Raw genomic sequence first — 22,523 nt, 5'->3', positions numbered from 1 at the left:
CCTTCCCCGTCTGTGGGGACTACCCAGCACAAGGCAGGGCTGTGCAGAGCCACATGCACTGGCCTGGAAGGAGCTAACACAGAGCTAAGATGATCCGAGCACTTCTCACCAGACATGTTTCTCCCCCAGCACGTGCGGTTCAGGGGATGACAAAACCTGGTGACAGTGATGGGGACCACGTGGGCAGCGCCTGGGGAATGAGGAGTGTGACGGGTGCCCAGCAGCCACAGGCTCTCCTAGTGTGTGTCCCCTACTCCTCGGGCTTTCTCTCCTGCTCTGCCTCTTCCTGCTTTAGAAAAACTAGTCTCAAAATCCGTTGTGAGAGCCACTGTAAAAACTTTCCCTTCTCCGAACAGGGAGAATATCACAACCATTTGTAACCGTTGGTGCCTGCAAAGCCACTGGGCTGCACAGCAGTGCAACCCCTGCAGAGGCTCTAGGAGCTGTGTCTTCATTTTGGGACAGATGTGAAATAAAAGCAATCTTACTTCAGCTTCCAGAGATTTGTATCAAACGACATCAGTTCAATGCAAATTAGAATTCAAGCTGTGCAAAAATTTACCAAGACACTTGAAACCTCAGCAAATAAATTCAGCAACATATTGTATTTACAATATTCAGAACAAATTGCATGAGGGATGGTTCTAGACCAAAGCCTGTGGGAACCCTGTTAGACATGAAACCACTTACTAAAAATTTATTTAAATATAATTTCCAAACTACTATGAACTAACATCAGCTACTTTCACTCATATGCCACCAGAAAATTTAGAACTTAGAGAGAACCAGAAATATCAAAATCACAGGTAGGTTTTTTTCCAACATTACAATTTTCAATCTTTTTGGTTTCATCTAAATTGGAAATAGAATATAAATAATACTCAGTAATAAGATAATGCTTACTTTGGTTGGTTTATTGAAAAGGCAGGCTCCACCTCCATTGTTTAAAAATTCATGATACTCTTCAATATCACATTTGGAGAACTTGCTTGGAAGATAATACCTGCACAGAAAAAAGGTATCAGGATTACTTCCTATAATGCTTTTTACACTATATTTTCTTTTTTCAAAATAGGAGGAGAAACATAATGTTATACTTTAGAAAAAGTACAAAACTACACTGTTCAGAATCAGAGTGACTATCTCCTTGTAACTCTAATTTGTAAATAATTTTAATAAATGACAAAGAACTTCCAACAATGACACAGAGCTCATGGAAAGTGAGAGGTCTAAAACATTTCACTAAATTATTTTATGCCAAATACCACGAATCTTATTACGCAGTGCGTAATTCTCACAAACATGACCTGTTCCACTAACAGGCCTGATCTGAGAAATACATTTATTTCTTCCTGTACACACCGCAGGAGACAAAGATTGCTCATAGTTCATTTCCATCTTAGATGAAATTGCGGTCCTGGCCCACAGAACTTTTATATAATAGAGTTATGCCATTTTAAAACATGCTTTTAACAAACAACAGCTAACATTTTGGCTTCCCTCTCTCATGTGCCCCACTGAATAAATTTTGAGTACAGAGTGCCAACCTAAGGCACAGTGCATCACCTAAAAACAATATGATGCAGAGAATCTTTGCATGGATTTTTTTTTTCCCAAAGTAACTTAAGTGATCTTTATATTTAGGTCCTTAGTCATGAAAGTACTTACGCTTCAAGCAGATTTTGGAGTCTCAAGGGCTTTCCTGTATCAGCTCACCACTGGATAAAAAAATATTAGCAGAAGTGCAGAAATAATCCTGCATTGCCGGGAATGATGGCTTACAAACCATAATTGGTCCTTTCCATCTCTAGTGTTTATGATTTAAGTCTAAAGGCTACAGAGAATGTGGGATTCACCTTCATCAATAAGCTATGTAAATACAAGCTTTTTTTGTGTACCTAATTATTTGAAAAGTTTGGATTTCAGATAAAGAATTTAAAGACCATTAGATAAGGAATCACTTTAGAAGACTCAAGAATGTTTCTCAGATTGGCTTTTTAACATATGAAAAATCAGAAAAATCCTAGTATGTTTTTAGGTAGACAAAGTGAAAAAGGCACACGTTCACCTTCCAAAGAGCTTTCAATGAAATATGCTTCTTTGTTCAAAATTTTTCTGACCACAGAGCTACTGTGAAAATTTGCAGGTCAGTTTGAAATTAATTTAAAAAGCACCGTCTATATCTAAAAATAGACTATAGTTTAATTCATATACACAACAAAACACAGGCCCGTAATATGAAGAATTAAGGTCTGAATACACACGTTAGAAAGCAGCAAAAATTTGCTGATTCATTAGTCCTTAGATAAAATCTCTCCAGTGACATTATATGTGGGTATAAGCATGCTCAACCTCCAATGGAGCAGTTTTTCTAACATTATCACACAAACTGGAGGATAAAAAAAGATAAGATATAGATGAAAGATTCCAACAGAAACACTGAAAATGAGACATACTTAAGTAACAGTATTTCAAGAATTAAGATGTGTCATTGTTTGTTGCCACAATTCAACAGCGAACTTGCAGGAGAAAAGAAGCTAAGCATACTTCTGCGTCTCTGCAATGACCTGGCTTGGCTGTTGAGCCCTGTGCTTTGTCAGTTAAACCAGCGGTCACTAAAAATCCTCACATATCCCCTCATTAACTCACTTATTCACACATTTCTTTGAAAGTGTCTTTTCTACGTACATTGTACAGCTAATACCTTCCTTTCTGGAAAATGATTCACAGAAAATATTCTGCTCAACCACAAAAGGCAAACGTTTTCACACCTTTCCTTTATGTCATTGTATGAAGGACATGACTTTCCTCTAGTGAAATGCCTTACCCTGTGTCTCCCATTATGCATCCAGACCACGTGTCCTCACACTTACACTCACCTGACAACAACAAAAAATATTTACATCTTGAGTCTTATAAGTCCAAAATAATACATTTCTTACCATAAAAACCACACTGTAGTAAATTCCATTTCATATTTAAATACAAATCAAAAAGAATAATTTGCTGGTTTATTGCACACCTTAGTTTAAGTGTATCAATGCACACTGACAAATCTTCTTTCAAAAACTATACATGACTCTATGCAATCCTGAGCTCTGAAAATATGTCCTGTTTTTCTTTCCTTCTTTTAAAGTGAAGTTAGGAGAAACTGCAGTGTCAGCCTTCAGCACTTGCAAATCATGAGTCAGCTCTCCTGCCTTCTCCCATGTCATGATATTTGATTCCCAAATTTTCAGAGTAAAAAAAATAACCGTGTTCTGCCCCTCTGCTCAGCCATAAGAAAGAGAATCACCACTATTATCATTTTCACTTTTACCCTGCCCCTGTATCAGGTTAACAATATGCAGATGGAAAATTAATACTGAACATGTCGGTAGCATAGAGCATCCGATTTACATTTCTGAATATTTTTGAAAATAAAATTATGTAAACTGCAAAAACCTTTACATGCAGATGTATCTCTGCATTACTGTACTGTCTTTACAATGCCTGGAAACAAAATTCACCTAAGCAGAGTTCTATTACTCAATACAGCAATTTTTTTTTTTATATGTAAGCCACATAAGTACACATGATCCAATAACTAAGCACTCCATCATCTAAATTGTTTCAAAAGTGTATTATTATTTTAGTGATCCATTGTTCTCCATGTGCTGGGACTTCATATAACATGGAAGCAGGGAGGGTGAGGTGCTTGTTCGGGAGGGCGGGGGGGGCAGAGATCTGAATTAAGGCATTGCAGGTAAATTACTAAGAAGTTGAACACCAAGGTTGCAGCAGAGAAATGGTAGCAGTAGGATGGCAAATACAGGAGATTTGGGTAATCTACAAGAGGAATTCAATCAACGCAAACAGGGAAAAAGCTATGTTGTCAAAACCATCCCGCGTAACAGGATTGAGGAGGCTCCTCATCATCCCCAGGTCTAATAATATATGTTTCTACCTTAACGCCATAATATGGCAGCCATTCAGTCTGTGGGGGTCACATCGATCTCCCTGAAATGAATAGAAGTGGCAGACACCTTTATGATTTATTTTTAATGAAATGGTGACACTAGTGCTGCCAGCAGGCAGGGGGATATCACAGCATTTAAATAGAGGAAAATTAATGATATGTCAGTCTCTCTTCATGTTCTTGTAAGAAAAATAAAAATATTCCAACATTGTGAGAAACATGGGGAAAAAATACATATCAGAGAGACACTGATAAGATTCTCCACCTTTTAAGATTTTCTCTTGAGATAGAGTGAAAAAGCAAACAAACTTACCACTTATAAGTTTTCTTCTGTCTGAGAAAATGCCAATGTTTTGGGCCAAGGTCTGTGCCAGAGTAACTGCCATTAAGTCTGGCTTTCCAAACTGAAAGAAACAAGCAAGGTAGGAAGAGTAATCAGTTACGTACAGGTATCTATCTCAGATACAAGTGAAGTTTTTCTCATTTCAAGGCAATAAAAGGCAAAATCAGATGCATAGTGTTAGAGTTCTTACTTCAGAGCAGGTAGATAATGGACAAGTGAGGAAAACTGGCTGGCTTACGGACAAGTAAAAGAAAGTCTGTTTCTTTCTTGCCATTCTGGCTGCAAGTATGAATGACAAGATATTGCAGAATCTACTGAAAAGCTTATTTAAATCCACATCTGACTTTATTTACTCATCATTCTTCATTGAGACATCCCTTCTATAGAGCTGCACTAAAACTCTGCATCAGCAAAGCAGCAGCAAGATATTTTGAGAAACATGTCTGCGCTGATAAATTCTGTGCAGATAAATTCCCACAACTTTTTGCTCACACAAATATCCCCACCTACCTCATTCACACCTCCGCCTTTAAGCAAGGAGCAGATTCCACCAGTGTGGGCTACACCACTCCGACTGCTCTGAAATCGACTCCCCCTTTGACAAAAAGGAAAAGAAAAGAAAGTTTACCCTGCTCAGCCCATGAGTTTTGCACCTATCCATCCATCCCAGTATTTACCCTTCTGATTTTCAAATAAGAAACTGGCATTTGCAAATGCTGACTGCCACCACTATGCTGCAAACTATGCAAAAACAAAGTGGGAAAAACAGATAACCACTCACAACCCTCACATGACAAATTGTCTCCACAAAAGTTATACCATCTTCCCTCCTCCTTCTCAGACTACCTAATATAAGAAAGCATAAGGGGACTATTTTGCCAAACCACCTGAATCTCACCAGCCTTTTGTTCATTGACATACTACTGCAGCAAGTGACTTCCGCTGGCACATGCTACAGACAGGGCGCAGGAGAGGCCACTACGTTGCCAACGCATGGGTGACTAGTAAAAAGACAAGTGTCTAGCTGGACAATACTGATGTAGCAAAACTCAAAGGGAGATGCGTTAGTGGCTCCCTGATGCAGAGGTGAAAACTCCCTGGAACTGCAGTCGATCTCATCCAATGGACAGATGCACTCTGAGCCTAAATCTAATCACCTCTTTGGTACTGACCACGTCAGCAAGAATGACTGCCAGTTACTGGAGACAAAATATATTCTGCTCCACTTCAGAGTACTGATCCATGCAAGCTGCAGCAAACTGTGTTTTTCTAAGGAAAACAGAAAAACTTCAAGAAACAATACAACGTACTAACTGTGCTGAAGGTGGAAGTTCATTTGTAACCAGCGTACCATCACACCAGCGAACCTCACCTCCCAACTTAGCCATATCTCGCTTACAGACACAATTTCTGGTATTTCTAAACAGTCTATGAATGTAATATCTCAAACACGAGTGGTGTTACAGACAGCGCTGGAATTAGCATTACGGTGGTATCCAGAGTCCCAGTCACAGGGCAAATAGGGCCCTCTTTGTCCTAGCCAATCCACAAGCATTCATAAGAATAAGACTTCCCCCAAAGACCTTACAATATCACCAGAGAAGATACACGAAGGATGTGAGAAAACCTGATTCCCATTTTACAGATGAAGAACTGAGACACAGAGAAACCAAAATCTGCAAGCACCACTTGCAGATCTTACTAGCTCTCTTCATGGCAGAAGTCAATGATAGTAATTAAGCACGTGCAAAAATTCTGAGATGGTGGATACCGGGGTTGGGTATCCTGGCATCCTACCAGAGTCATGTGAAAGTGAGGTGTTTAGGTTAAGTTTATTCATACAGGCTTCTACAACAGTCAGCAGAGAGGGATAAGGACTCCAACAGAGCAATTCAGCTGGCCTGTCTCGTGTGGATCAAAAATCTCAGCCATGAACCTCTCCTCTATTTTTGTAGATATATTTTGTTATATCAATATTATTTCCAAAACAATTAAGAGATTTAGAGAAAATAACATTCCTCCCCAGTTATTCTTATAGCAAATGTCTCTCTGGAGAACAAACTGTTTCAAGGATCTGAAACACTTCAGTAATCCTGCAGCATGCAGGTCATTCAACAAAGTAAAGCAGGCCATAGCGCTTTTTCAGTAGGAAACTTCATTTCAAAACGAATGTTCCGCTTTTAAATAATACAACAGGGCTGCCTGTGCTCTACCGCCGAAGAAGCCAACCTCCGAGGCGGAACCATGAATCACCTTCCAGGCAGCTGCGCTTGCAGAGTAGGTAATTGCACAGAATAACCAAGGATGCACGCGCATGCAGCTCGGGCTTAGTAGGTTAAAACTAAAATGAGAGTCAAACCTCTAGTTGCACTGGCAGGCAGTTTGTGCATTAACTTTTTCCCACCTCCCCATCAGAAACATTATTTTGTGAATTATTGTGGATTACACACACAACAGAAAGGAGATGCATCAGCCACTTGTGATAAGCAACGCCCAAGGAAAAAAAAAAAACAGTAATAAAACATCACACAAGGTTACGTACGAAAAAAGGTGAACTGCGTCACTTTTCTCTCTGATAAAATCCCTCCTATATTTCATAAACTCACGCAGGGTCACCAAGGGGTTTTCAGATATGGTGAACTTGTTATCAGTAGCCCAGGTTTCCATGGCAACCAATACTATCCTGGTGTTAAGTTGTTCTTTATATATCTAGTACATTAACAGAATGAACAAATATATTATGTCAAATAGAATAAAGGTGAGGTTTACCCCTTTTTTGTAATAGCTTGCATTTTTATATAACTAAATATTTAGCTTGTTCTAGCACACTTTAGGTTCTCACAGGTGATTGTATCCCCCTTAAAACGAACAAACAAACATGAAAACAAAATAAAATCTAAATTTTAGGACTAATTCTTCAACCAGCTCTCTCACTCTGCAAAAAGATTCCTTGCAGGTCCTACACAGGCAGAGGTGCATAGAAGCGAGATGGGATTTTTGAAAAATTACTACAGAACCATTCCAAATAGTACAAAGAATTAATGGGTCTTTTACAACATCCAGCTCACGCCAGGTACACACGAGGTCTCTCTTACTCCAAATAGTCATCTATAAAGTTTTCACTGTTATACACTTCTACAGGAGTATTTAACCTCATGCTGGCTGAATCATGAAAAAAGGGCCATCCTTTCAATGCTGGAGGTTACTACTCCATACCAAATACTTTCAAGAGCAGGAACCGCATTTTTCTTTTTCTAGTAATACTTTTCTGGGGTGAGGTGCAAAAGCCAGCAGCTCATCCAATTTAGTGTCACAAATAGAATCCACGTAATCCACTTGTATGTCCCTGTTCTTACTCATTTACTCAAATGCACTTTTTCTGGAGAAATTTTAGCGCATTCTAATTTCAGATTGTCTTTTGGGTTTCAGGTTGTCAACATAGGGATGCTGTGTTAAAAATTGTCGTACCTAAGGTGCTCCTTAAAACTCAGACTAAGGGATTTATCCAGCAGGATACTTAAATGTTTGAAGCCACAAAAAAATGTCTAATGCTTTATGTTAGACAAAGGCTTTATAGGTGGCTGACTGTGGTTCTAGATGAAAATTTGTGATCTTCACATACGTTATTATTAGGTATACCATGAACTGACAACTTCTGCATCCATCGGCAGGAGAATCATATGACTCATCTCACATGTAAAAGACCATTTAGTTGAGTGATACTTACTAAATCTGCCATGTTCACAACCGATTTAGCATAGCTGTTTGTATGGCCGACTGACAAGCGGTGCTTTTTACACTGCGAAACAAACACAGACAAGTTACGTATACAGACTTCAGAAAAATAAGCTCCATTTCCAAAAAAGCACAAAGCAAAAACCAACTGCATCAACAGTAAAACCCCTGTGCAAGGTTTGGTATCCCATGCTGAATGTAATGTTAATGAGCGACAGTAGAAAATTGCTCAGAAATGCACGTTACTGATATACTTTAAAACAGCTGTTGTGAGGATCTATTAATTCCTGTTTGGAAAGTACTCTAAGATCTTCACTGAAAAATGCTATAGGAACAGGAACATATTGTTACTTTCTTCATTATCTTTATTATTGGCAATTTTAAAGTCAATTCCAAATGCCAATACAGAAATTAACAATACAACTTCCATAGTTGAGACTCCTTTAGAGGTGTTATCCCAAGAGCACCTGCATCTGTGTTTTAATCTATGAGACTTCCTATTTTTTTTCAGTTCTCTCTCTTAAGCTGTCTTCTGGATTTCTTCATGTGCAATTTCACACTCTGTAATGCCACAGTAACTGTTTCAAATCACTTTAGCAATCAGACTGCAATGCACCTTTACTGAAATCTGTAATACAGTGCTATAAAGGTGACACTGAAGACAGCTGTCCAGGTACTCCTATCTGCAGGAAAAAAAAAAAAACTTATAAATGAGAACCATGGGTTTGAAAGTCACAAGTATCTTAGAAGAATTTAGGGCAAAAGGCCCAAAATTTTCAGAAATGTTTAACTATCTTGTGCCCCATGACACTTGATTTTGGAGTGAAAGTTGTCCGTATTTTCTTGAAGGTAGGATCTTTTAGTGGGCAAGAAGAAGTGCCCAGCAGCTAGGGGGTGGGAAAGGCATGCTTTCATGCAGGAATGGGGGAAAAACCACCAAAAATGAGGAAGTTACACTTAGTAAAAAAACAGATGGACAGGACTGTGAAGCTAAAAATGGTAGAAAGGATGAAATGAAAAAGCTACAAAATAAATGAAAAATGAAGCACAGGGACAAAGAGAAATAAGTATACTACTCAAGTCTCTATTTGCAAATAAAACCTCAAACTTTAGGCCTCCAGCTTCTCTAAGCATCCTACGGAAATGTTTTCAGTATACTAATTTAGAAGCCTATTTCAATGTTTGGGTTTTAAAAGCTTTATTCCCTGAATGGAAGCAATGGTTGGACAAGCAGCCGAGGGGGGAGACAGGAGGGCACCACACCCCTGGCAGGGGGGCTGGCGGGATGCAGCTGGCTCTGCGAACCAGAGCAAGAAGCACGAGTTCATTGCTCCCTCTGGGGAGCAGTGGGGAGGGTGAATGGTGAAAATGGCTCCAGCTCTACGGGGTGTCAGCTCCATGCTGAGTGCATCTGGAGTGCTGCATCTACTGCACGCATACAGAGTAATCCAAATACACATGCATGCTAGCCCAGGCCGTGGGGAGAGTGAGGAGCCCAGAGCATAACACACTTCCTTCTGCCAGGAGGAAATTATTCAGTTTCTTTGACCACGGACATTCACTGGTGTTTGCTTCAAAGAATAAACTCCTAAGTGGACTGACTCTCGCAGTAGCTATAATTAACCAAAATTAGGAAACATTGTCCTTGAAGGGAATCAGCCCAGACAGATAAGGTCCCAAGGGGCAAGTTGTGGCTTCAGGTCTTCAGGATCAAACACAGTGACACCAATTTAGGGAATTCTGCATCCAGTATTGTCCATTTTAATCCAAGAATTTATTGCTATGCTCACCAAACTGAGCTGAGGAGGAGTATGCTGTCCAAGGACAGTGACACATTCCTTTTAAACTCTGATGTCTATTTTTGCCAATTTGGGTAATGCTGCACGTTACAGAAAGGGTAGATAAAATGTATAGATACATTTTGATTTTAAAGCCATAAAGGACCATAAAATCAACTAATGTCACCAGCTGGAGGGGCACCACCAGTCTCTGAACTTTATCCAGTTACTTCAAGATCAAATCCTATTGTTTGTGTTTGACGCCACCACATCTTCCAGAAATACACTGTCTGGATTTGAAGACTGCAAGCAATGGAGAATTCAGCATTTCCTTTGATATTCCTTTCATTAATTATTAATCATCTTCACTGACATAAATCTGTGCCTTTTCCCACTTGAATAAGCCTGGTTTTAATTCAATACACTAATCTTTATTATGTCTCTACGTTAAAGAGCCTATTTATGTTCTCCCAGCGAAAGTATACAAGCTTAACAAAATAATTTTCTCTATACTGATTTCAACATATCAAAAAAATCTAGTCACTGTTAATCTCCCCATTGTCAACAGCTGCTACACAATTGCGTAAGTGCATTATTGATTGCTGAGTGGCTATAAGTAAGATAAGTGCTCAAGAAAACCAGAAAGAAAATCATCAGCTTAAGTCACACTGACATTAGTTACTTCATGACACAAAGCTTTAATTCATGACCCTTCTGTCTGACACTCAGGCCTGGTTGCATTCTTGATGAAATTACCTTGCCAAAATTCAGAAGCAATTTCATCAATGGTTAATGAGACCATAATCTCTTCTCTTAAGGGCATACTGAATTTATTCTGGCCATATATTGTTCTTTATTGTTATCCTTTATCAACCAATTAAGACAATTTGATGTTAATAATTGTAAGATGTTGAAGTGTGTCAGTCTTACCATGAGATGATCATTGACAATCATTAACTCAATGTATTTTGTTTCCTCTTCAACTTTACGTGGAATCTGACGAACCTACAGAGACAGTACAACTGTAAGAGTGTCCTACAGAGAGAGTGTAACTGGTAACTAGAAATTACTTCAGAAACCAAACTTCTCATGCATACATTTTTTCTATTGTCTTAATTCTGGTCTCAGATATTGATGAAACTTCTGGTGCTTAGCTGCATAATTTACAAAAATTCTTTCACCTCCACCTAGACATTTATATGACCTTAAACAATGAAATCAAGCCTTTCAACCCATCTAATCCCAAGTTTAGGTTTTTTGAAAGAAAGAGAATCCTCAGCAGGGCCTGTATCTCTAAAAATGGCTTGTGTCAGCTATAAACTTTTTTTTCCACAGAGAAAGGGATACCTCCTGCATTCGTTATGAAAAATCTCTGTAACAATTCTATTATTTATTTGCACACTGCTCAATTCACACAGTGAACGCAGTACTTACCTCTGTTTTACGCTTACTTTACACTTAGAAACATTTATGATGATGCTTCTTCATGGTGTCCTTGTTTTCCTGGGTTTTCCAGGAGAGTTATTACATTGTTATGATTTAAAAATGCAGAGTAATAGCTAGTTTATAGAAAGGTAGCAAACCACCTGATATAAAGTAAGATCCTCAAGAATGACTTCTGGAATTTCTCCAATGTCTTTCTCACTTTTCTTTTGCCTCTGAGAGGCTTGCATTAGTTAGAGATGTTAAAGTCATCTTCCCCTCCCACTGCTCTCAGTATTTCATTTTTGCCTGCACTGTTCAGCCCCCCTGACACGGCTCTGTTTTGACCTGTACTATTATTTGAGCTCCGTTCCTAAAATGCAAAGAACTGGTGCTATCTTTCCAGGGTACAGAAAAACATCTGCACTTAGTGACTCCCCCACTTTAATAAACAGGGAATGAACTCTCAGTTTAGAATATTTATATTAAATCAAAGTCAAGTGAGATAAAGTAGCTACTTGTCACCATTGCAACATAAAAAATATTTGTAAATGTTTCATTAATTGGGAGTTTCTGATAAAACTCTATACTCAAAATGAGAGAAAATACTTTAGCTACTTTTTCAGCTGCAATTTAGCAGTGTTTAACAATTTTATAACTCTTCAGGTAGGCAATGTCCAAGAGAACCCAACAATGTTTTGTCAACAGTAGATACCTCTTTTTGTAATAGCTGTATTGATACAGAGACCTCATGCCAAACCAGCAGCAGCAGCAGGACTCCATCTGGACAAATTAATTCAGCAGACACAAAACAAACTTGATGGTATATTACTTATAAACAAGCATATTGGCACATACCTGCCTTTTACTCCTTTCGTGTCTTGGCTTTACCACAAACTTCTGCGATGTAGTATTCATTTGCGAGAACTCTAAGCAGAAAACACAGGCAAATACATTTCATGTTTACAGACATATAGCCCAACAACTAGTGACCCTGATGCCGCATGACAGTAGTATGGCATTCTTCCACACATCAGATGCGGTAACAACTCCCTTTTTCAAGTTTCCAGCTAGAAAGGAGGCAACGTTACAGATGCTTCCCAGTACCAGGGTTCTTATTAAAAACTGTACTAGTGCTAATCCGGGTCTGCTGAAACAGATGATCTGTGGGTGTCACGCTTCAGAAAGCACAGCAGATGTTCCACGCCAAAACTTCACCAACACTGGGCATGTAATATTATTAGCACAGTGCTTCCATGGAGTGAATCACATTTTTGGGAATTCAGCAGACATTCACAGAGCTCTCGCAATAGCTACCTGAATTAATAAGAAGAGCACGGAAGGCAGAATTAATGCTTTAAGATTATTATATTCACAAAGTAAAATGTGTTAGAGTTGGGAGAAACCTTATGAGATTTTGGCAATGCCCACTATCAATACAATATTCTTCCCTGCTAATCCCACTGTGTCTTTAATTTCTTAAACCTCTAATCATAAGCACCAAGTAGTTTATTCTTTTGCCAAATCCCTTTCACCAAATCTATTACTAGCCACTGACGGAAAGGGACACATTATAAACTAAGCAGAAGACAATGCTTGCTCTCACCCTTTTTAATGTCCAAGAAGTATTTTTCCATCTTTAATTTTAGATTCATAGTCCCTGCCTCACTTTTCTCTATACAACAGAAATCTCTTTCCTTATCTTGTATAAACATGTTTACTATTCACATAACCCCAAGAAGATCTTTTTTTGAGACACGTAAATTAAATGTTTGCAGTTGTTTATTTTGTAATATGTCTTTTTCCTTTGTCCCCTCCTTTGTACGTTCTCCAGCTTTGGACATCCTTTCAGACTCCTGGGATTGAAAACCGCTTTCAGTATTCCAGAGTGATTCTATCAATCCTACAGAGAAGTAGACAGTACTATAGAAGCTGTGTAAATTAAGGGACTTCCAGTTCATATACCTTTGTACACAACTTTTGGTTGTGTTACAAAATCCTAAACAGTTCAGTTTTGCTGGTGAGACAGGGAAGTTTCTCACAGCTCCACCTCCCACCTGCTGTACATTAACTGTGCAATTTCTGCATGAGATTCAAACAATAGGATTAAAAACAATGCTGATTGATAGGAATTTGACAAGGCTGCCATATCAGCAAAACTTTAAAACACGAAGCTGAATTCCTCATCTGACAAAACATTACCAGGCATAAGTGCCAATCTTAACTAGGATTGGCTAGTTACTGTTAAGACAAACCAGGAAAGCAAAGCATGACTAACCGGTATTGTCTTGGGTAAATCTTCGGGATTATACTGTCATTTTGGTATGTAAAGTTTGCAGATATCTTTTTATGGAGGGGCCTGGACAATCATAGGCCCTTTGCTTAAAAATGTTTTCATGATTACACCAGTGCACTTGAGGATTTTCTTTACAAAAGGGACCTAAAATAAATTAAATCACATCCAAGGGTCCCTATTTATTGCTTAAAGACCTGCAGTCTCTACAGCTCCCAATGATGAGAAACTAAATCTTGAATTTTTTTTTACAAATTTGTTTTTGATTATGCTTTACACATGTTGATTAATTTAGTCTGTGTTCTAGTGCCACACAACTGGCTCTCAACCTGTGATTTTAGGCTTTATATCATGGTTAATGAAACTGGTAAAAATACAACTTTTCAATCAACAAAATCATGGAATCATAGAATGGTTTGGGTTGGAAGGGACCTTAAAGATCATCTAGTTCCAACCCCCGCTGCCATGGGCAGGGGCCCACCTTCCGCTAGACCAGGTTGCTCAAAGCCCCATCCAACCTGGCCTTGAACACTTCCAGGGATGGGGCATCCACAACTTCTCTTCTCCAGTGCCTCACCACCCTCATAGTGAAGAATTTCTTGTAAAATAATAATTTACAATATGTATATAGGGTCTCAGATAACTTTACCAGCAAATGCGATCTTTTTACCCACCATCGGAAGTCAGTCATCTCTAGAGGGGAATGATGCAGCCAGTAACGTTAACACATTAACACACATTAACACTGCGCTATAATTCACAAGCTGGATAAATTCACGCAGGGTGCATTTCCAGCCAGGGACCCTCAGGCGAAAAACATGACCAGCAAAATCACAGGAAATGTAGATAGCTGAGAAAGCTTAGCAGAAATCTTGATGGGAACATATTACCTTGAAAAAGTGTAATGAGGATTCATAGAATCATTTAGGCTGGAAAAGACCTTTAAGGTTATTGAGTCCAACTGTAAACCTAACACTGCCAAGGCCCACTAAACTATGTCCCTAAGTGCCACATCTACACATCTTTCAAGTGACCTCAAAAGAAAAGGACATCTGTTATGCATTATTTGAAAAACAACACCTTCAATTACATAGTGTTGTCTAAGACCATGCCAGGGCACTATATGTCTTAATACAGACTGTGAGAAAAAATAGTCTACTAAATTATGAAGACAAATGCTCTAAGCATGCCAAGTCATCGATCCAAGCTTTCCTTATTCAAAGTCCTCATTATCGCCTCAGACCATTGCAAAATACAGTACAATTAATTCTTTTCTGCAATAGCTTGCTTTTTTTTTTTTTTTTTTAATACCCAAGGAGCAAAAGAATGTAAAAAGTACATTGTTATCGAACTGTGGTATAATAGTGTGTGCTTTTACTATCACTGATATCCAGTAATCCCTATTACTTGATTTTTTTTGCTTTCTAACATCAGTATTGAAGCTGATGATACATCCAGTCCATTCCTAACACAGTTCTGAGTGGAAATCTTAGCTTACACACAGACTCTTTTAAAGATAAGAAGAAAATCTGGACATCAAGGAAGATCTCCTTAGGCTGGGCAAATTGATAAATTATGAGAGCAATAAGGAATATAAGAAATACTGATGACATAACCTAGCACAGTGGTTGCTACTAATAATAATGATTCTGCTGTAGTACTTAAAAAAAAAAAATCAATCAATCACAACAATACTATTAGCAATTAATTGCAAATATTGTTTAAAGAAAACAAAAAAAAGAAAAGTCAAGACAACAGTCAGCACTCTCCAGACTGGCAGGGAAGACGCAGTGCCAAGCAGAGACACTGGTGGGACAGCATGTGTGAGGAGCAAAGGAGAAGGTGGGGCAGGGTGTGCAGCAGGTTGAGGGATGAACGATAGAGCTCCTTTGGGCACAGGGAAAAGGGTGGGGAAGCAGAAGGTGGTGCGGACTGCTCTCATCCTCTGGAGCTATGGCTATGCATGAAGGATGACTTAAAGACAGAGATAAATTGAATAATCACAAAGAAAAATGGTGGGATTCCTAATGAGGATATAATCTACCACATCTACTGAAACTTTTACTACAAACCTCAGAAACATCTTTCCAAACAGTTTTACAAAAACAAGTATGGGCATGTGGGAGAGCAGACCGAGTTAAAATTTATTTCTCCATATATGGGATCCTAAACATAAAGCAATAGAAGATTAGCACTTTTTACCTCTTATTCACGTTACAAATATTTGTATAATTAAGACTACCAGCACTCCACAATTAAATCTCCTTTTCAACCTTTTCTACAATCTTGTGATTCTAATTCAATATAATGGCAACATCTTCCATTATGTCACGTGCCGGGCTTTGTACAGCAAAGCCAGCAACTATTTACTTGTTATCTATGGTAAAATCAAAACTGTACAAGCATATTTGGATTTTCATGAAAAAAAAATGAAGCCCTATTTTGACAGTTTTTTTGAAAATCAAGAAGCTTTGATGGAGGTAAAACTGGTGGATTATATGAATTCCTTCTCATAATTTTAAAAGCAGAAAATAATTTTATTCCGAAAGCTTGAAAACATAAACTTTCACTATCAGGAAATCTTGTAAGACAGCTGATAGATATCTAAGTATCAGCTCTAGCAGTCTCTTTAACAACCTGAGACAGAAGATTTATTTTAAACTCAGCAGTGGTTGCATTATTTCCAACCTTTCAAATGACATATCCTCAAGAAAGTGTGATAAAAGATGCACTTTATTATTTGGCCTTATGTTCAATAAATTGCTCTCATTACACTACCATCTCCACAAGTACAAGGAGTAACCATGGTAGGTGTCTAAGGAGCATGTACATAGGAAGCTTCACGATACAGATGTCGACGTCTTGCACTGCAGGAGCCTTTTGTGCTGCCCCTCCATCCCAATGCCGCCTCCACCTCACCTGGGCAATCATCAGCGGAGCACGTGAGGCACCAAGCTGGGATACTGTTCTGTTTAGACTCAGAAAGTTTCCTTCTTCAGAACTGAAATCAAGGTGACCCAACTGTAGCAATTTCCCTTGTTTTTTCTCATTAGCTCTCTGAATGATTCTACTTTGCTTAACAACTAGCAAGCCTGCACACACTGTGCTCCAGGGACGGACCCATCTATGTGCCGTACCCAGCACCGTAAGATCCCAGACCCAACTGTTACCATAGGACAATAGTTTGTAACAAGATGATTGGACATCTGTAACTCTCCTAAAGAAATTAGTCTAGAAGTGGTTTCTACAAAAATGACAGTGTCTATGAAGGACAGTTTTATTTATCTAGGATATATTTTGTAGAGTAGAAAAATGCACCTGTAAAACTGGCAAATCCTTGACAGAATGCGGATATGCCATAGATCAATTAACAAGCCAACTTCTCAGATGAAAACTCATTTTTTTAAAAACCTCCTCTCCCTCCACACACAATATAAACTGTGGGGATTCATCACCACAAGCACTTTAAACCACTCCTGTCTCCAAATTCATTTGTACTGAAACGCATGACCCACACTACAGCCAGTACTGTGAAAGATGCTCAACAGACTGGAGATGAGAGAGTCACTGAACAGCAACAATATTTGGCAAGTTCTTGTCTTCCAGGCTTATGCTCACACCATGGTACTCACCCTGTATCTCAAAACGGGAAAAATCCATGAAGAGTTATCAACCACTGGCAACATGGGGTTTATTTTCATTATCTTTAGGCTACCTCAGTCCTTTCCTTTCTAAAACTACTAGCATATAATGCAGTCCATAGACCACATGACTTGTTAAGAGAAACATACATCACAACATGACGGTTTAGGAGAGGTTTGACTCATTGGATTCAGGGTTTTTTCAGCGCTTCAGGTTCTTTTCCAGTGTTTTCAGCGTTTCAGATTCTTTTTTTTTCAGTGCTTTTTTATTTAATTGGGAAAAGAAGAGATATACAAATAAACAATATAGTATCAGAAGATTATCTATCAAATATGAGTAAAAAATTTGGCCTTAGACTAAAATAAGTCAATAAGTCATGAATATTAAAAAATCATACCAGATGGCAGGTCATCCGAAGGAAACTCAAACAACTTGGATTTGTAAACAGAGTGGAAATGGAAGTCATCCTGAAATAGTAAATAATTGCATGTATTAAACCTGGATAAACTAATCCATCTCATGAGCATTAAAGAGTTCAAAAGGTCCTTGTTACCCAACACCTACACTAGTGAACATGCAAGTTGCAAGGCACCATTACTCTACACTCTTCACCTTTTCCCAACTGTGATGTGATCGCTAACGCCACAGTTAATCATCTTTTATTTGAAATATCTGAGTACATCAAATGGAGTGGCTGAGCACGCTTAGAGTTAGGCTTAAGAGAGCTGCCCAGGGAACATCAATGAGAGTCACAGGAGCTGCTGACCTGGAGTCAACGCCGAACCAGGAGGAGAGGGATGTAATGAATCCAGAGCGGGAAGTGCCAGAGAAGGGGACAGGGCACTCACAGGCTTCTCCTGCAGATTCCAAGGGATCCTCATCACCCTCTGGTGCTGCACTGCTCTACATCCAAGTGTTACAGAGTACACATACGCAATACTACTGCCTAATTTTTGGAGGTCTACTTTCGTCTGTGATGATGGGGACTCACATATGAGGTAAATGAGTTGGGAATGAGGGGATGACCCTTTGGTCCCAGAGCCTTTCGCCTACCCTGTACCCATGAATGTCTGTATTCAATAAACAACACAGGAGGACTACTATAAGTTCTACTTACATCTGAAGTGTAGTTTTCATCTGGCTCAATAAGGTAAGTATGGTTTCCATCATAGAACATCCCACTGTCAAGAGCAGGAAATGTAAATACTGATTTAATAAACTAGTGTAACATGGAAGTAAGTTTAAGAAGTTCATATATTTTAAAAATTCAAATATTTAGAAAAGGAAGCAGTTAAAAATGGCTTCAGGAACTGAACATAATTCTGAGTCAATCTTTTGTTTCTTCGCTTCAGAAAGAAAGATATTCTCTCCTGTGGTGACATAGACTCTTTTTTCTTCCCCAAAGCTTCTCTACAACATATATATATACACCACAAAAATTGGCTAATTTAGGCAACTGAAAATCCAGTTCAGAGCCCCCACTCCCATGCAAGAGAGATCTACCTCCAACAGATAAATAAGGGACCTGTCTTTAGAAATACGCGTATTTGGAACATGTGCACAGCTTTCCCCCAAATAAAAATACTATTGAATTGAATTGATCCTTAGGTTTTAATGGTTTTGATTAACTCTCTTCTGAGTAATTTCATATAATACCAAGTACAAAGGGCATAATGGGCTCTTTTGGGCATAGAGGGCTCTTTTGGGCATTTCAGCAATAACAATTATGACAGATGGTCTCTTCTTTTTAAATTGAGTTAGTTTAAGTTTATATTTCTAGGAAACATTAATGGCTATATGCATTATCATATGAATATGGACATTATTTGATGTTCATGATAAGGAGATAGGAAACCCCATCAGACAGTCTTCCAATGGGTTGTGGTGAAAAGAGATACAGGGAACCAAGCCTTCTGCCACACCCATGGTTCTGGCAAAGTACTCATGGTCTCTTCCTTAACGGCATAAAAACTTCCAAACCACAGAAATCTGAAGGTCATTCACGATAAGCACACTGCTATGTACCTCAGAAAATCTGACACTTTGCTTGCCGACACACAATCACCAATTTTCCATATTAAATTCCAACACACAGTTCAACTCTAAATTAAGAACAAACTGAACTGTTAAGGCTCTCTAAATGGATGAAGATAGTCTGTGACAGTAACACCAGATGCTTTTGCATTACCACTCGAATGTACAGCAAAGGTGAGGTCCATTCCTGCAAGGATGTTTTCTATTAAGAGCTACCTTAAGTTTACTTAGGTAAAGAGTGTACTGAGGTTTAGTCTTTAACATAATGCAGGATGCACAAGTGTGGTTGAATTGCACCTTAAAAGAAAGTGTTGATACAGACATTACTTTGTAAGAGCACAAAACCAAAGGGCATTTCTTATATCACTACCATTCTGATCTTCAACCAAATCAGCATTTTTTTAATAATTTTGTCTTTATTGCAGTGGCACACATGCGTGGTTGGATTAGGCTATAACAGCATGTCCCTTTCAAAGTCCCTTTCAAAGGGCTTTAAGCTTGGCCATAAATAGGAGCGGTAAGTTCAAACCTGGCACACAGTACACAACAGCAGTATGAAAGCAAGATTATTTATTTATTTAGATTACTCTTTAGCAAACTTTTAGGCATCAAAAAAACCCCACCAGAATTATAAACAACAAAACCAGATACTTTTCTTTTTTCTTATGCAGCTTTTTTTTTTTTTAATCAGCAAAATTGATTTTGGTTCTTCACAGGACCAGATGCAGTCAGTAAAATACCGTCATTTGTTTCCTGACTGTTAAGAACATAAGCATATATTAAGCTTGTAAGCCATTACACCATTGATGAGCATACTTCTCTTAATATCATTCACTTACGGGGTTAACCATGTAGCATTCACAGAAGTAGCTTGGGTTACTGACTGTGTAACGTACATCAAGTCTGATCTTGAGTATATCTACAATTTAAAGCTGTTTCACCTTTCAAATTACCTGTGCCTATTCTTTAGAAATAAATACTGTCTACACAGCGTAAGATAAATATTCTAGCACCTGCTGAAGCTTCTTTGCCTGGGAATAAGATGAGATTTGAGAACATCCTGCAGCTCTTAATCAGGGAAAACTTCCTTCCCTGAAATTGCAATTTTACTTAAGCACAGTCTGCAAGATGAAGCGCTATCAGCTATCAAGTCACTCAACAGTAACATGAATAATAGTCATGGCTGACCTACAGATCTGACTTGCCCACTCAAAGCGTTCATGGCTCTTTTCCAACCGACTCCAATAGTCCAGTGCTCTGTGAACAAATCACATGCTCATGGATGTGTTAGAGAAAAAGCAATAGCAAAACACGGACCATTTCAAAAACCTGAATTTTGATTACGTATATTCTCCCAACAAACAAATTTGTAGTCGTGAAAGTCCGATTTGCAGTAATAACAGCAGTTTTTATATTCACCACCAGTGGGCAGCAAAATCATAGACCAACCTGGTGTCTGTGCAACTCGCGTTGAAACACAGGACTGCAAGTCGTGCCTGACTATAGCTTATTTATATCCCAGCAACCAGTGTGTTTTGCATTCAAAGTTTTTTGTGTTAACTCATAGGAAACTGTGGTTACTGCATATCCCACAGAAAACAAAAAAAAATCCAAACAAAATGGCTCGCTCGGAGTTAAGGTTGAAGAGAGACATTTTTCATTAGCAAAGTACATAAGAAGAGAAGAAATTCATAATTTTAAGTATTCTGCCAGCCAGTCATCCAATTAATTTAACTAATAAAAGGACGACCACAACATAGACATTACCAACAGAAGAACTCATAATTTATGATTAAAAAACCACAACATTTTCTCACCTGTACTGGCCAAGATCTAGGGGTACTAGTAAGTAAGAGAGGAGATTAGCATGAACTTTGGGAATATGAAGCTTGTTATTCTATTAAAGGCATCTGTTCTGTCCTATGCACGTCCTAAAATTCAGGAAAGCAAAGCTCTTGCCCTGCAGACCTTATTAGAAGATAACTCTCCCAGCTTCCCTTATTCCAGTGAGGTGCTCCAAACTGTGATTGGAGCTAAGGAGCTCTGACTGCTGGTATGAGTTTCTAGTAACTACTTAGCATTTAAAATCGACTGTGGAGGAGCTAGTTGTAATGATGGAGATGCAGTGTCCAAGAATGTGAGTTTAATACAGCTCAGGAAAACATTACTTTCTCACACTGGATGCTGGAATAACCAGCCTGCTATACTAAGCTTCATATTGCATCTTGTGTGAAGGATAACTCTGCTGAAACCTTACTGTATCAGAAAAAGTAAAAAAAAAGATACCTCTCAAGCGAGAGCTGAATTATACAGGGAAAAAAATGCATCTTTCATCACGTAACTGTGTTAGAAGGGACCAATCTGAATATCAGGCAATTTAAGAATAGAGCAGCAGAAGGGTCAGTCTTAAGAACAACCCACAAAAGGAGGGCAGGAAAGGGCATATGCAGGCTCTCCTTCCTCCCTGCTTTTTCTCCTAGGAGTTAGCAGGGGCCAAGACCTAATGCATCACTGCTAATGGAAGCCATGCAGTGGCTCAGGATGCATTAGGATGCTACTATTTTTAGGCTCACTGTCCCTACTGAAACTGGGCTCAGGTTTCTTGAGCTGCTCAACCTTGATCATAAAAGGGATAAACACAGCTGTAAATTAGACAAGTGCAAGGATCATAAGTCTTCTGCATGCATTCTCCCCCTTCCTATCAAAGAATATACAAATATAAAAGAAAGACACTACTTAAGTATGTGTACTTACATGGCTGATACCAAAACTACAGAATAGTTAGAGATAGACAATAAGCTGAAGAAGATTTCCATCAGCTAAGCCCTGCTTCCTCAGAAAAAGGCAAAGCTCAGGTAATCTCCACACAGGCTCACTTGCTGCCATGACTTTTCAAGTTGATCTCAGTATCAAAAGCACTGAGATCCCGTAATTCCCAGATTCAACAGACATTAAAGTTACTTGGTTGTTCTGAAAACCCGCCTAGCATCTTTCAATAGTGCCAAAAGCAGACAGGTCCAAAAGCTGTACAATCAACACAGAGCTCCATGTAACCTTCAGATGACAGATGCTTTAATTATATTATTACTAAAATGATGTACTTTAAAAAAAAAATCTTATTGCCATTTTATATCCTTTCTTCCAGATTTTCCAAGATTTTACTATTACAAAGGTATTATCCCATGCACACAGCTTAAGGCCAGCAATTCTGTGAAGAAAACGGATAGGACAAGAGAAACTCTAAACTGACACTTTCCTCTGTAAAGACAGTAGAAAAGAAAGATAAAATACATAGAATCATAGAATCATAAAATCATT

At 38.6% G+C, this 22,523-nt stretch overlaps 1 protein-coding gene across 1 annotated transcript in view; it reads right to left on the bottom strand.

Moving 5' to 3' along the window:
- ADAM22 (ADAM metallopeptidase domain 22) overlaps positions 1–18,390 on the bottom strand; it is a gene marked incomplete at its 5' end in the record, with an annotated part of 52,934 nt that extends 34,544 nt beyond the window's left edge. The window contains 11 exons of the mRNA XM_009581568.1: positions 904–1,003; positions 2,828–2,879; positions 4,272–4,362; positions 4,812–4,896; positions 5,079–5,143; positions 6,840–7,010; positions 8,029–8,100; positions 10,745–10,819; positions 12,095–12,165; positions 17,569–17,638; positions 18,289–18,390. Coding sequence (XP_009579863.1) covers positions 904–1,003; positions 2,828–2,879; positions 4,272–4,362; positions 4,812–4,896; positions 5,079–5,143; positions 6,840–7,010; positions 8,029–8,100; positions 10,745–10,819; positions 12,095–12,165; positions 17,569–17,638; positions 18,289–18,390 — 954 coding nt within the window. The remainder of the gene's footprint in view (positions 1–903; positions 1,004–2,827; positions 2,880–4,271; positions 4,363–4,811; positions 4,897–5,078; positions 5,144–6,839; positions 7,011–8,028; positions 8,101–10,744; positions 10,820–12,094; positions 12,166–17,568; positions 17,639–18,288) is intronic.
- Between the last annotated feature and the right edge of the window lie 4,133 nt (positions 18,391–22,523).

The sequence above is a fragment of the Fulmarus glacialis genome, unplaced genomic scaffold (assembly GCF_000690835.1).
Source record: "Fulmarus glacialis isolate BGI_N327 unplaced genomic scaffold, ASM69083v1 scaffold12767, whole genome shotgun sequence".
In the NCBI taxonomy this organism is placed as follows: domain Eukaryota; kingdom Metazoa; phylum Chordata; class Aves; order Procellariiformes; family Procellariidae; genus Fulmarus; species Fulmarus glacialis.
The sequence above is the reverse complement of the archived record's forward strand: the minus strand, read 5'-3'. Positions and strand labels throughout refer to the sequence as shown.